This window comes from Ursus arctos, unplaced genomic scaffold, assembly GCF_023065955.2.
Source record: "Ursus arctos isolate Adak ecotype North America unplaced genomic scaffold, UrsArc2.0 scaffold_26, whole genome shotgun sequence".
Lineage (NCBI taxonomy): Eukaryota > Metazoa > Chordata > Mammalia > Carnivora > Ursidae > Ursus > Ursus arctos.
In genome coordinates this window covers 10,785,293-10,800,664 of record NW_026622941.1, presented here as the reverse complement: position 1 = coordinate 10,800,664, position 15,372 = coordinate 10,785,293, and the positions used below count along the sequence as shown (strand labels likewise).

Sequence of the window (15,372 nt, the reverse complement as noted above, 5' to 3'; positions counted from 1 at the left end):
AGCAGCAAGGTGTTTGAGAGAAGCCCCCAGCAGGCGTCTTCTGGTGTGTCCATCAGGTAGGAGAAAGGGGACACAGAGGGCTCAGAAGCGATTCTGTGTTTAGAGGTGGGTGGTAGTTGTATCCTTGGCTTTTCCCTTATCGAGAATCCTTATTCTGGGCTGGGGAAATGTTGTTCATTAGTGATCTTAGGAGGAGAAAACCATCAGTGGGAGAATATCTCATTTGAGATTTTATATATATATATATATAATTTCTGGGCTTTTGAGGTTCGAATGTGGTAGATGGAGAATTATGGAATCAAGAACATGAAAAGTAGAATGATAATTATAATAAAAATAAAATGTCTTGAATTTGTATAACATCTCAAAGGAAATAAAATGTAATCTCTGTAATCATATTTAAAATCTGATAGGGCGTGTGGTGTTACTGCAATTCTTACCTGGATGCGAGGGGGCCTGTCCTGCAATCACGTTGCTCCTCTAAAAAGCAAACGTTTGGGAGGGACCAGGCTAGAAGTTAAGCTTCTTCGTCTCTATCGTGTCGCACGTGTTTTAGGAATTCCTGTAGATATGTAAAAATAAGGAGCAAGAAAAGCTGATAACACTCAGTCTCATTGTTAAAAGACCTTTGTTTAAACAAGGTCAGGATTCCCAGGCACCACAGGAGACTCTCTTCCAACCGTTTCAAAGTGCATTTCAGGCTCTGGGTGAAGGAAGGTGGCGGTGGGTGAAGATCAGAACAACCACAGCCCTTCAATATCTGAGAAGAACAGGAGGACAAGGGATTCCCTCTGGGTAACCTCCCCTTCTCTTTGCCTCATCCACACTGGGCGGTATCACCCTTCGCAAGGCAAGTTATCTACACTAGCTAGGTTTTCTGGATTGAAAGAGGGTCAGCTCTTCTGTGCCTTTCCCTTTACTCTTTGTCCTCTGACAAGTGTGCTTCAGAAGAAATGTGGAGCCTTGGGTGCTGCATGGTCATTCTATGTCTTCGGCCAGTGCCCTGTCTCCTGGAGTTCTAGCCTCTTCCTGACCCTCATGCTCACAGTGAAAGATTGTTAGTCCTGGAAACTAGACCTTTTCCCTCAAAAAGCAGAAGGTAGAAAAAGGATTGAGATCAGATCCAGGAAAATGAGCAAACTAAGAAAATGATCCTAGATTCTCTGATCTGGTGAGTACTGGGAAAAGTTTCTGATTCTACCTTTATTTTCTGAATACATTTTGAAGACAGACATGCAGACATTGTCTGTGCCCCTATAAGTAGATCTTGGAGAACACACTTGAAGGCAAATTCTATTCACCTGTCCTTCACAAATTATGTTGTATTTGTTGGTGAAGTTTGGTTTCAGCATTATGCTTTCTATGATTCTTTTGGATTCTGACATAATTCCTTCTTGACACTATTGGTCTTGTCCATTTGAGTGACAAGTACCGATGTGTAGTAAAGTAGTTTAAGGAATATTGGGTTTGTAATTACAAGACTGGGGTATGAAACTTGCTGTGTCATTTACTTGCGTTTTTATGTTTTAATTTTTAAGAAAGATTTTATTTATTTATATGACAGAGAGAGAGCACAACCAGGGGGAGCAGCAGGCAGAGGGAGAAGCAGGCTCCCTGCTGAGCAAGGAGCCCGATGCAGGACCTGATCCCAGGTTCCTCAGGATCCCCATGATCTTCAGGATCATGACCTGAGCCAAAGGCAGATATTTAACTGACTGAGCCACCCAGATGCCCCTGTTTTAATTTTTTTTTTTTTAACCCTGGCTTATTCAGAACGTTATCTTTCTGAGCAGCAGTTTCCTCCTTTGTGCGAAAGTGCCTGGCATAATACCTGGCACCTTGTAGTTGCTCAACATATGTTTATTGGAGCTGAAAATAGGAAGGACAGCTTGCTTTTCAGAATGTTAAAGATTAGTAATTTTGGAATCCCATAGATAGATCTGAGCAGTTCTTTTCTATCTCATTTCCAATTTAATATGTTCATTCTAATAAATGGTTTTTGTTTTATTTTGTTTGTTTTGCTAGACAGCTCACGGATAAGGATGAAGGGGAAGGGGAAGGGAGGGTGAGTGAGCCCTCAGTCTGGGGGCTACTACCTCCATATATTTTACCCTCTCACCTAAAGTCTTTGAGCCCTCTGCCTCATAGCCCATAGCTATTCATAACTCCCTTGCCCAGTGTGGCATCCATCTGGGTGGATGGGTCACTTGTCTTCATAAAAAGAACATGACTGGTGGACCCACTTGTGTTGATACACAGGTGGTAAGGTTGAGGGTGAGGCTGGTGTAACAGTTAATCATATCTTATGGGAATGGGACCAGGTGTTATACAGAGGTCAATCAAGGAATTTCTCATAACATGTAGGCAGATGGAATACGGGAGAATGGATCTAATTTTTAAAGTTCTATTTGTAGATGTATTTTGGTAAGAAAAATTTCTTCTGGACACTCCTGAGTAAATTGCTGACGATATCTGGGAGATTATATTGTGCTCACTGGACAGAAGTGTTGCTAGTAGGAGTTGTGTTATTCTTGCAAATAGAACTGTCTTTGTGTATAATGAAACAGATACAAAGATGTGGCATGGTGTCACGCTTGCGTTGTGCCTCCGTGTAAGAGTTTGGAGAGTTTATGTTCATAGTTAGCTTAATTTCAGTTACAACCATTCACTTGTCTGGTCTCCAAACTATAATCTTGCAAAGATTTGGGTCGAACTTTACCCCTCATTTCACTCTTATTTTCTTCCTATTGTATCTCCTCCTTCATTGTGCTATTTCCTATTCTAGATTCTCAATTTAAGAAGGGAGCTGAACTTTTCAATATGCCAACAGAAAATCAGAAGTGACTGAGAAGAGAGAAAATAAGGAATGATAACCACAAATGAGGCAATAATATTGTTTTACTTAGAGTCCTGCTTGAGGAGATTTGGCACTGTTAGATGTAGGTATGTGTAAACTATAGGCAAGCTGTGTACATAGTTTCCAAGCATGAAATGGAATTATCAGAATAAACGATTTCCCAAGTTTACTGAATCCTTGATCCCAACAGCTTGAATCTAATAATACAGGGCACTAAGGTGAGAACTGTGGGATAATGTTTTATATATGTAAGGGACCTTACAGTCTAGGTAAGAGAAGAAGGAGTAGCCAATATACACTTTTTTTTCTTTTCTTCTTTTCAAAGATTTTATTTTTAAGTTATTTCTGCACCCATCATGGGGCTTAAACTCACAACTCTGAGATCAAGAGTCACATGCTCTACTGACTGAGCCAGCCAGGCTCCCCTACATTTTTGTCTTAACACAGTGAGAAAACTGTCTAGATGTAATCGAAGGGGATAGAGTATTGGTCATATTGTACAGAAATGTTGGTCAAGAACACTGATAGGTTAGAATCTAACCAATAGGAAGAGTCAAACTAGAAGGTTCTAGCATCAAGGCATGCCTTTTCTCAGGTTAACACAGTGGGCTGGCAAAGTCATGTGGTAATTGCATATTTAACTGCAGAGGGAAAAGCGATGTGGAGAGGAATACTGTTGCTACAAGTCACTGTGAGCATCTTCTGATGTAAGGGCTTTGGTGGGCTCTAAAGGTGGTAAGGTTTCCTGTGTAGGCTTCCATGCCTATGGGGCGAGTATGCCTGGTGTGTTTACCTTAAAAATTCTAGACTCATTTCATCTATGCCATATGTCTCTAGCCAAACTGTAATAGTTGGAAAGAACTTATTGTACAAATGCCTGGAAAGCGATCTACCAAGTGGCCCTCACCATAGCCCCACACATTTGTTTCCTTGCTCCAGCGTCCAATTACATTGGGCTTCTAGTTGTTAATAAACCTAGCTTCTTTAAAGTATCCGTGCCCAAATAAAACTACACAAATGAACCTTGTTCAGGACATGTAATAGAAGGTCATACTGCAGCCAGATGACCACACTGTGCTCTGTAATAAGTGTGATACGTAGGTGCCAGGGTATAAGCATGGATTTGAGTCATTGGGTGTGGGTGGGTGTGTTTGGCTGTGTGCCTAGAGCCGTGTTTGGCCCACCAGGAGCAGTTCTAAGTGAGGATGTCTGTGCACACGGGCCTTTAAATTACTTCTTTGCTATGTATTAGTGGGTGTGTAGTTTGGTTTCTGGGCAGAGCTTGCAAGTTGGAGCCGGCTTCCGACCGATTTTTTCTTCCACTTACACCGTGGTTAAAAGAGATTATGCTCACAGAACACTCCCCGGAGAGCCAAACTCGTTAAACTGGCTGCTCCCTGAATGAACACAATTACATCTGATAGTGCCCTGAAAAGGAAGTAAGAGGGAAGGAGAACAGGAATGAGAAAGGCAGTGAGAAATTTTCAAGCAGCTTTTGAATTCTCCTGACTGTGCTAATGTTTTATTATTGAAGATCTTCTCTTTCTTTACCATCTCCCTGATTCTTACCCTAGCACCAGTGTTTTCCTTCCATGTGGTCTTATGGAATTGAGGACACTTTCTCAAATGACTTTTACCTTGATTTGTTGGCTTATAAACTGGATGAGATGGACTTTGTTACCTTATAATTCATTGACTTCATAGATCCCTTGTTCTGTACAAGCCCACAGATAAGAAGGTGCCTCCCCTCTCCCCAGTTTTCTTCCTGGCTACTCCTCTGTATACATGGGCTTCCGTCAACCAACACACAACTGTCTTTCGTCTGAGTTGTAAGAAAATTGTCTAATTCGCATCTCACAAGCTCAGGGAACTCCAAGAATAGTGAAAAGAGGGTGAGGTTGGAACTGGAAGGTTTCTTTACATATGTGTTTCAGGCACTAAGAGACTCTGCCTCAATAAGTCCCATTGTGGTTACTAGTATCAACAATAAAGCACAACATGTAACAAGACCGCATAATACGGTGAATAGCACATACGTACAATATAGTATTCTGTCATTCTGATTTGTAAAATTTTACTTGTTAGCAGATCACTACAAAACTAGATCACTTAGGATCACCTAGACAGTAAAAAAATAAATAAATTAAAAAAATTTTAAAAATTGAAAAAAAATTATTTTTTCCAGGTCAGAATTAATTAGAACTAGGGAAGACTTTTGTTAACCAAGGGCAAAATAAAGTTTGTAGATATCTATATCGATATATAAACATTATATAGATATTTCAGAAAGATAGTATCAGGTTTGGGGAGGTGTAATTTCAAATATATGTTGACCATACAGAATTAAAAGTGATGTACCTAAAGAATCTTTGGCCCAGTAAGCAAGAAACTAGTTTACTTGGAGGAGAATTTGGAACTGAATACATAGAGAAGGATGCGGTGGGAGAAAGATTTTTATGGTACATCACTTTAATTTTTTTGAACTTATGAATATGTATATATATGTATATATATACATCTATATGTGTGTGTGTGTGTGTGTGTGTATTACTTAAGAGAGAGAGAAAGAAGATGGCTTGGTTCTGATACTCTCTTTAATCTATATACTAGCAGGAATGAATGCCTGTGTCTGTCTATATATAATGACCAGGGGAAGCTCCAATTAAAAATGAGTGATACACAGAAAAAAAAATGAAACCTGCTTAGGATTATAGGGGAGGTGGATCATTCCCATATAACCCACAGACCACAATTGCTCAGACAGGTGCTGTGAACATGAACTTGAGCTTTGGAGCAGGGGTCTTGGGTAGGAGGGGAAACTTAAAATAATTTGAGAAATAATGGCATAAAAGGATAAGGCCAGATCATGGCTATATGGGCTGTATAATAGAAAAGGGGAAAATGCTAGGAAAAAACAAAGTTCTTCACACTTGAATATCAGGTAGATGGATAGAGATGAATGGATGACTCAGAAAGTTCCAGATAACCATGTACTTAATACCTAATGATCTTCTGAGGTGTCTTAAAATTCTCTGTATGCTCCATTTTATTTTTTTCAGAATAACTTCGTCCTTGGGAATTATTCTCAGTGGTGCTCTGTGCATTCTCTGAGGGCCAAGCAAAGGAGTGGACAGCTGTGTGGCCTGGGAGATGAGAGGGGCATGGCACGAATTCTACTGGAATGCAGTCTTAGTGACAAGCTGTGTGGTAAGAACAGACACCGCAGATGCCTGTCTAATCAGAGGTATTCTAGGATTCTGATTCTGATTCTAGGATGACAGAGACTAAGGTCTGCATAGATTCTAGAAGGAGGATGAGTTGACTTCTAGTAGATTCTGCTTCTGATTCTAGGATGACAGAGACTAAGGTCTGCATAGATTCTAGAAGGAGGATGAATTGACTTCTAGTAGAAATGAAGATGGTGTTCATCAAGGAATGGGCACTAGAGGTCATTGTCTTTGAAGAGGGACAAGTGCCAATCAGAGATCCAGATGCTGCATACTTCACCTCCGCAGGAAAAATGAGAGATGAGACACAGAGCACACTTGACAGGCTGAGAAGTGGGGACACTGGGGTTTCTGATTAAAGAGTTGCTCCCAGTAGTGGTTCCGTTGTATGGAAATGGAGGGGAAGAAGGAAGAAATGATCATTTCATGTATGAGGAGCTGAGGACTGGTGGGTACAGGAAGTTGTGTGGACATCAGATTGGGGTTCTTCTTCAATCTCTCGTCTTCCTGCTTGATTTCCTACCCAGTTGTCCGGGAGCAGCAATATGAGATCATCATCATCCCAACCATTCTAGTTGGCACCTTCCTTATCCTTCTTGCGGTCATCCTGTGGCTTTTTATCAGAGGACAAAGAGCTCAACAACAGTCTCCTGGACTCCGAGGTAAAATTCAAACTGGGGCTGGGAGGAGCGCCAGGGAAGATGGAGCTTACAGAAAGTAAGACCCAAGTCTCAGTGAGCCCATGTCTAGAAGGTGAGATCCCTGCTATGGGAGAGGCGGTATGGGGCCCCTCTTGTGGAACTGAGGGGAGGTGAGCTCTTCTCTAGGAAGTCATGAGTAGAAACTCAGTATATGCTTGTTAGTTGAAACAACAGTAGGTAAGACGGGCTTCATGTGACCTGTTTCTATCTTCTTTGTCCTATGGCACTATCAAATATTTGGCCACGTGAGTGTCTACATATTGGGGAGGAAAATTAGTAGGAAAGCCAAAGGCTTTGTTACCAGTCTTAAAGGATGACATTTTACTCTGTAATACACCCCAGCCCTGCTCTGTGCTCCTGGACTATATGATGAAAAGGAGTGGCCTTCATAGTAGTCTTTGAAGCAATAAGTAGGAGATAATGTCCTGTTCTGAAGTAACACTTAGCATATAATGAAAGTAAATTAGCTTACATGAAACTAAGAGTAAAGAGAAGAAAAAAAGTCATGACAGTGATCAGAAACTGTTTAGTGGCTGATCCCCATTCTCTATCTGAATGGTAAATTGGGTGATGGGCATTAAGGAGGGCACTTGATGTAATGAGCACTGGGCATGATAAGCAACTGATGAATCACCAAATTCTACCCTGAAACTAATAATGCACTATATGTGAACTAAATTGAATTTAAATAAAAAATTAAAAAAAAATTTATCCCAATTCTCTTCTAATTCACTTACAGAAAAACTTCTCAGAGAAGTTGTCTAAACTCACTCTCATGACTTCTACTTGTCACATTGTCTTTCAAACATACTAAAATAAGGCTTTTCTCCCCACTACTCCACCAAAACAATTCTTTCCAAGATTGCCAATGACAGCTATATTGAGTCCTCTTCTTAACCTGTCAAAAGCATTTGGAACAATTTTGCACCTTCTCCTTCTTGAAACACTTTATTTTCCTTTTAAATCTATAGTCACTCCCTTAATGGTCTTATTTTCAGTCTTACGGATTCAAACACTTTCTCTATTCTAATTGTAGTCTCCCCTTGAACTCCAGATTCTTATATTAAACCACTTACTTCGCAGCTTGAATCCAATACAGATCTCATATGTAATATGCCCACAGCAAAGGTCCTGAAATTCCCTCATATATGTCTTCTGGTTTTCTATGACGTGTTCAGTCTAAAATCTTGCAGATGTCCTTGACTCCTCTTTCTCTCATACTTTGTATCCAATCCGTTAGCAAATCCTGTTAACTCGATCTTCAGAAGAAATTTAAGCCTCTTTCATCTTTCATAGATCGGTGTAGTACACCCCTAACTGGTTTCCCAACTTCTTTCCCTGTTCCTTTATGGTTCTCCACACGAGAGCAGAATGATTCTTTTAAGGCCTGAGTCAGTCCTGACCATTCTCTGCTTGGAATAAAATAAAATAAAATAAAATTTTTTTTAGAATAAAGACAAAATTCTTTCAGTGACCTTCCATGACATGGGCCCTCTCTGGCCTCAATGTTGTATAATTCTCCAATTATCCCACATAGTTCCATCTGTACTAACTTCATTTTTCTTCCTCAATTATGACAAGTATGCTTCTTCCTCAATACCTCTGCTCTTCCTGTTCCCTCTGTCCGTAATATCCTTCCTGATACCAGTATGGTTTGCTCTCTAATTGCTTCCAGGCATTTCTCAAATGTCATCCTATCAGGCCTGTCCTGGCCTTGAAATATAAAATAGCATTGCGGATAGCCTCTGATTCTTCTATTTTCCTTTATAACAGTCATCACATGGTATGTTGTTATCTGTTTCCTCTCTCCTACCACTAGAAAGTAATCATGAGAATCTGGACTTTGCCTATTCCCAACACCTAGAACAGTTCCTGGCATGCAGGATGTGATATCTGTCAAATGAATGGATAGATTAATGAATGAATGGAGGTTTAATAAAAGAATGAATTTCTCTTTTCCCATGGAGAAAAATTGACTAAGGGGAAAGTACCAGAAGATATTTTTGACTGAGACTCTAGGAAATATGCAATAATTTGACTTTGGGGACATCTTAAGGGAAGAAGAATAACCATGGCTTAGAGTTGAGTAGTTACCCAATAACCTTCCCTCCACCTTTAAAAAACATTTGATTGACTTAAGCATTAGTCCCTACTGGTAGTTACCACCAGGTTTTAGGTATCTGTGGTTTCAGTGCGTACCCAGGAACTTCCTTAATTGTTTCCATACTATACCTATACTGAACTGTAATCCTGAGAAAGATGGAAAGAAAATGTCATTACCACTTTCCAGAGGTCCATTCTGAGTTAGAAGCAATTGGGTTATTATAAATGCTTTACAAGGTCGGTACTGATGCTGGTTCACAGAAGATATCCCCACATGGGGCAGAGAGAAAATTGCTGCAGGAACTTCCTTTCCAGTGTGTTCCAGGCTCTGCTTTCCTGGAGAGTCCCTAGGGCAGGGGAAAGATGACTGGTATCATTTCCTTGTTCTAGGCATCGCCCCTGTGCCTCCATCTAGGGGCCTAAGCTGGCAGGTGGCAGGGCACGGAGGAAGTGTGTTTGTGCCACTTAAGGAGACATCGGTGGAAAGCCTCCTACGAACTTCCACTCAAGGTCTGGCTGAGCTGCAAGTGCCCCGGGAGCAACTCTCTGAAGTTCTGGAGCAGATCCACAGTGGTCGTTGCGGAGCCATCTATCGAACCAAGATGTACACGGGGGACCCTGCTAAGCCGAAGACTGTTGTCCTCAAGGCTTTGAAAGGTAAACGGAAAAGTGTTAGACTTCCGTTTCCCTTTTTTACTGTTCTACTTTGATCCCCCAGCCACGAGCCCTAACAAGCTTACAGACAATAAGATTTTAATCAACAGATAACTGTGATCCCAGTTGTGTGCAGGGTAAGAAGGGGATAAAAGTGAAAACTTGAGGCGGAAATGTTTTTCCTGGGGTCTTTCCCTAGCTCAGTGTTGCCTGTTGAGGCTGCTAGAACTGATTTTTTCATACTGGATATTAGTGCATGAGGATTTTGAGACTGTTCCTTCATTTGTCTACACTATCACTTTCCCTAATACTGTTCTCTTTCTCCCTCCCCTCCCCTGCCTTCCCTTCCTTCCCTCCCTTGCTTTCTTGGTTTCTTCCTCCCTTCCTCTTTTCTTTTTTTCTCCTTATATGGACCAGTAGTAGTGGATACACAAAACAGAACAAGTATAGGATAAGCAACAATACTAATCAAAAGGCCTAGGCAGTGATGATATTTGAATGTGAATACTTGCCCATTTAGGCAGATGAAAGTCTATCCAGTTCTAAGGCCTATGATTCTATATGTGCTTTGACAAAAACATCAGTGACATTGAGAATTATCTTTGAATTAGTTCCCTTTCTCTTTAGTTTTTGTCTATACTTATTCTCCTTTGGAGTCTTGAAAATTACCATCTGAGGTTGCTTCCTCCCTCATACCTCCCATTTTACTGGTAATGTTCTGACTGCTTCCCATGGCTTATTTGTCCTCCATAGAACCGGCTGGACTCCATGAGGTGCAGGATTTCTTAGGGCGAATCCAGTTCTATCAGTACCTGGGGAAGCACAGGAACCTGGTACAGCTGGAAGGCTGCTGCACAGAAGAGCTGCCACTCTTTATGGTGCTGGAGGATGTGGCCCAAGGGGACCTGCTCAGCTTTCTCTGGACCTGTCGGCGGGTGAGCGGTAGGGTAGGGGTGTTAGGTAGGAAAGGCTTAGCCTGGCTGACTAGCTGTTCACATGTCATATAGCCTGGCAAATGACAAAGCAGAGAACATTATAATAACTATTATTATAATAATAATTATTACCATCCAATAAAACTTTATATGATGACAGAAAAATTCTCTATCTGCTCTGTTCAAAATGGTAGCCACTAATCACATGTGGCTATGGAGCACTTGAAATGCGGCTGATGTGATTGAGAAACCGAATTTTTAAAATTTTATTTAATTTTGAATAATAAGCTTTTAAATAGCTCCATGTGGCTAATGGCTATCATATTGGGCAGTGCAGATTTAGAGTATGAACTTTTGGCTTTCTATCCTACAAGCTATGTGACTTTGGTCAAGTCACCTCTCTGAGCCTGAATTTTCTGCATCTGTAAAATGGGAATAATAATAAGTTGTTATTAAAATTAATAGAAATTATGTATGTAAAAACTATTGTTAGTATTGATTGTAATTTTATTGCTGTTAGCCTTAAATGTGTCTTCTATTCCGTAACATCACTCTAGTATGCCAGGGTTGATGAGGAGAAATTCAGTTTGAAAGTTTTTGTATTTCAAATTCATATTTAAAAAAATTTAAATGTTTAGAAATTTCCAGACTAAAGTGCAAGTCCTTTTCCTTGCAGTTTTCCTGCTTCTCTACATATTCCTCTTTCTGAAGTACTAGATGTTTCCCTAGTTAGTTCCTCACTTACCAATGAACAAGTTCAATTTTAATCAAGCCTCCTCAAAAGACTGATTACTTTACTACTAAATGTGTATGATAAAGGGACCCTGTTAATGCCTTACATCCAGTGGTGTAAATAGAACAATGGGCAAGTCTTCAGGCATCTAAGCCTTTGTAAGAGGTTATTCATCTGTAACTTGTTCTCTGCTCTAGCTTCACTACTCTATTTTTCAAAACGATTACGCTTCTCTATTTTATTTTATTTTATTTTATTTATTTTTTTTAAAGATTTTATTTATTTATTTATTTGACAGAGAGACAGCCAGTGAGAGAGGGAATACAAGTAGGGGGAGTGGGAGAGGAGGAAGCAGACTCCCAGCGGAGGAGCCTGATGCAGGGCCCGATCCCAGGGATCCGGGATCGCGCCCTGAGCCAAAGGCAGATGCCCAACCACTGAGCCACCCAGGTGCCCCTATGCTTCTCTATTTTAGATCATCTACACATGCTTCTCTCATTACACGAAACTTCTCCCTTGTCCTTTTTTTTTTTTTTTTTGGCAGTCATTGTCCACTCAGTCTTCAGATCTTTTTTTCTTTTTTTGTCACCATCATATGCTCTCTTTTCCATGTCCTTCATGGAACTTATGGATATGTAACCATATATTTATATATGATTATTTGATTCTGATGTCACATTTTTAAGTTTCAGAAGGCAGCAGACATGTTTATTTTGCTCACTTTTGTGTTCTTACTTCCTAAGGTAGAAGGAACATGGCACATAGCAGGCATTCAGTTATGTGTTGAGTTAATGTCCTTAATTAACAACACACACATACACATGGTGCCCCAGGAAAACTGCTGCTTTATCCAGGGGATAGTTTTATGTATATCTGTCTTTCTTACCTGCTATTCTGTTCTTCCTTCATTCTATTATTTATCTACATTCTTTATTGTTTTTCTAGGTCAATATATCATTGTACTTCTTTGCATATCTGAGAATCTCTCATATTAGCCTCTTCCTGAATCTTTATCCCTATGTTTTTGTAGCTTTTCCTTAGCCTTGATATCTGCATTTATGAATATCTCTGCCCCTATTTTATTTTTTCGAATCTGTTCATGTCATTTTGATTTGATGTTTTTTTCTTTGTGTGTAGGATGTGATGACCATGGATGGCCTTCTCTATGATCTCACAGAAAAACAAGTCTATCACATTGGGAGGCAGGTCCTCCTGGCTTTGGTAAGCCTGGGCAAAATGACAACAGATGGTATGGATTTTTCTTGTTAGCCTGATATTTGACATTATATTTCTCATATTTATATTTCCAAATGAGGTATAGATTATAAAGAAAATCAGATGGAAATTAAGGGGCAGAAACTCAAGCACTGATAAATTGTTTTCAGTTCTTTCTTTAGGAAATTATTTAGATAACATACCACAGGATTGGTAATTCTAGGCAGAAAGTCATCAACTTAGGGTTTGTAGAAGGGTTTTAAACAGGAAGGGTTTTAAAAGTTTTCTCAGTCGGGGCGCCTGGGTGGCTCAGTCATTAAGCGTCTGCCTTCGGCTCAGCGCATGATCCCAGAGTCCTGGGATCGAGCCCCACATCAGGCTCCTCCACTGGGAGCCTGCTGCTTCTTCTCCCACTCCCCCTGCTGTGTTCTCTTTCTCGGTGGCTGTCTCTCTGTCAAATTAAAAAAAAAAAATGTTTCTCAGTCTTCTTAAAGGTCAAAAACCAGGGCCAAGAATGATGTGCTGGACACTCTTACTTCCCCATATAGACTAATATTAAGAGATGTAAAATGGCAAATAGCGAGTGAGTTGGGATGAGACATGGGAAGAGAAACCAAATGGTGAAAGGCTGCAGAGCTAGAAGGAAGTGCACAATTTTATGCCTGAAAAACAAGAAAGACGAGTTCAGAACACGTTTGGCTGAAGACTTGCTTTGATACTGAATGTGATAGGAAATACATATACTTTAAAAAGAACAAGGAACAAGTGGAAAAGAAGAAGGGGCAACAGTGAGATCATTCCTTCATTTTAAACCAACTTAAATAAATAAAGAGGTAAGAGAGAAAAAGGGTTTAGGAGAAAAAAATGTATCTTTACCAGAATTAGTTAGGAAATTTAGATGACAATTTCTATGAAGTTATTTAGATGACTTTGCTTAAAATTAGCATTTGCTATATAGAAAATCAGGCTCTGTGAAGCTATTTTATGTATTTGATACATCTTGCCTCCTTGAGGTGTGAAATGTACCAGGGATCTAAATGGAATCTGGGAAGGCCTAGAAAAGAAGCAGTGCGGTGAGAAAGAGCAGTAGTTAAGCCGAAGTTCCCAAGAGGCACAGGAGAGAGCACATCGTAGAAATGAATATTGTCTACAGTGTCTGGAGGGCCTAGTTGGTATGCTCCCTTGATAAAGCCTACCTCGTACGTATTCTGAGCCACAATTGCAGTGGTATCCCACAGGGATGCATTGGTCAGGGCTCTGGTTACCAGTTAGAAGGCATTGTCATACTATTTTTTTTTTTCTTACTTTGACAACCTCAGAGTCACTACATTCTTTAATTCTTCTCGTGACAGTATAATTTGTTTTAGAACAAAGTTCTAAAACTAGTTACTGTTTCCTTCATCATCAATGACTGGAAATGACTATTTTAACCTTTTATTTTTTTTTTTTTACGCCATTCTTATTTAGCAATCATAGACCTCAATCTCTAGCTCTTTGGTCATGTATAGCTTTTCAACTTCTTATGCCTTGAATAGCCTGATGTTGGGGGAAACAACTGCAGCTAATCAGTGTCATCCAGGCGCAATGGTTTTCAAAGGCTTTGTTGGCTGTGCTAGAGTCATTGTGACATTTCTTAAAAATAGAGATTACCAGGTCCTTCTTCCTAAATTTTGGTTAAGTAAATCTGGAGCAAAAATACATTTTTAAAAAGCTCTCAGGCAATTCTGATTTGTAGGCTGGCTTGAGAATTATTGGCAGAATTTGTCGTACTTCCTATGAATTAGAATACCCGGTTCTGGTCACTACCACTTGAATCTGTGTGACCTCACATCATCATTTAGATTTATCTAAAAGATACTTCCCTATCTCATCTGACCTAGGTATTTTAGGGAGTTCTGTATAAATTTATTATTATGACACTCAATTTTGCTATGTATATATTACCTTGTTTGGGGGACTGCTGCTAGAAACTTGAAACCTGCTTCCTTTTCCAGGGTCTAGCTGGATCCTATCCGGGAGAAATGTAAACTCAGGCAGGGGTCAAAGCTTGACACAGAATGGGTAATCATACTTTCCAAACCCAGTATTAATGCTATTTGGATTATTTGCTCAGTTTGGTAATCCTAAACATAATGCAAAGATGTCTGATTCATTATGGTGACTTGGAAGTGATGTGTCATTACCAATGAGACTTGTTCAGAGTTGAAAATGTCCTTGTCTTTTTGAGGATTCCTAGGACTGCTTCTCGTTGTCTGTGACTTGAGCCACAACCTCAGACAGCTGATTCGTCTTTGATCTTATGCTGACAGGAATTTCTCCAGGATAAGCATCTGTTCCATGGGGATGTGGCAGCTAGGAATATCCTGATCCAAAGTGATCTTACTGCTAAGCTCTGTGGACTGGGCCTGGCTTATGAAGTCCATGCTCGAGGGGCCATCCCGGCTACTCACACCGTACCTCTCAAGTGGCTCGCCCCAGAACGGCTTCTGCTGAGACCAGCTGGCATCAGCGGAGATGTGTACGGTTTGTTCCCGCTCTTTGGACTTCTTTCCGTCTTGACCTAGGTGTCCTCCAGTTCCTGACTATGACTGTATTGGTTGCCAATTATGTCTACATGTGAAATCTCTACTTAGAAGCCAGACAGACTCTCCAGGAGAAATAGGTGTTTTGTGACAGAGCTCATACTTGGCATCTGGCTGCAATCCTTTTTAGTGCCTTTTAAAGTATTCCTTCTGTATTAGATTAGCAGCCTTAATTAGGAAAGAGAAAAGAAGAGTGAAAAGATTATTCGTACCAATATCCAAGGACTTAATCTAGTAGAGTCCCTTTATCAGAAGGAGGTGGGTCCACTTAGTCAAAAGTTGAGTTAAACCAGGAATTATTAAAATAAAAAGAAATATACATACTTCGAATAATTTATTTTGACTTAAAACATATATGTATACAT

General features: G+C 40.1%; 1 protein-coding gene across 1 annotated transcript in view; it reads left to right on the top strand.

Moving 5' to 3' along the window:
- Positions 1–15,372, top strand: part of STYK1 (serine/threonine/tyrosine kinase 1) — a 37,729-nt gene that overhangs the window by 16,092 nt on the left and 6,265 nt on the right. Inside the window, exons 3-8 of the mRNA XM_026502435.4 lie at positions 5,917–6,064; positions 6,612–6,746; positions 9,279–9,545; positions 10,296–10,477; positions 12,348–12,431; positions 14,735–14,943. Coding sequence (XP_026358220.2) covers positions 6,019–6,064; positions 6,612–6,746; positions 9,279–9,545; positions 10,296–10,477; positions 12,348–12,431; positions 14,735–14,943 — 923 coding nt within the window. The 5' untranslated portion in view covers positions 5,917–6,018. The remainder of the gene's footprint in view (positions 1–5,916; positions 6,065–6,611; positions 6,747–9,278; positions 9,546–10,295; positions 10,478–12,347; positions 12,432–14,734; positions 14,944–15,372) is intronic.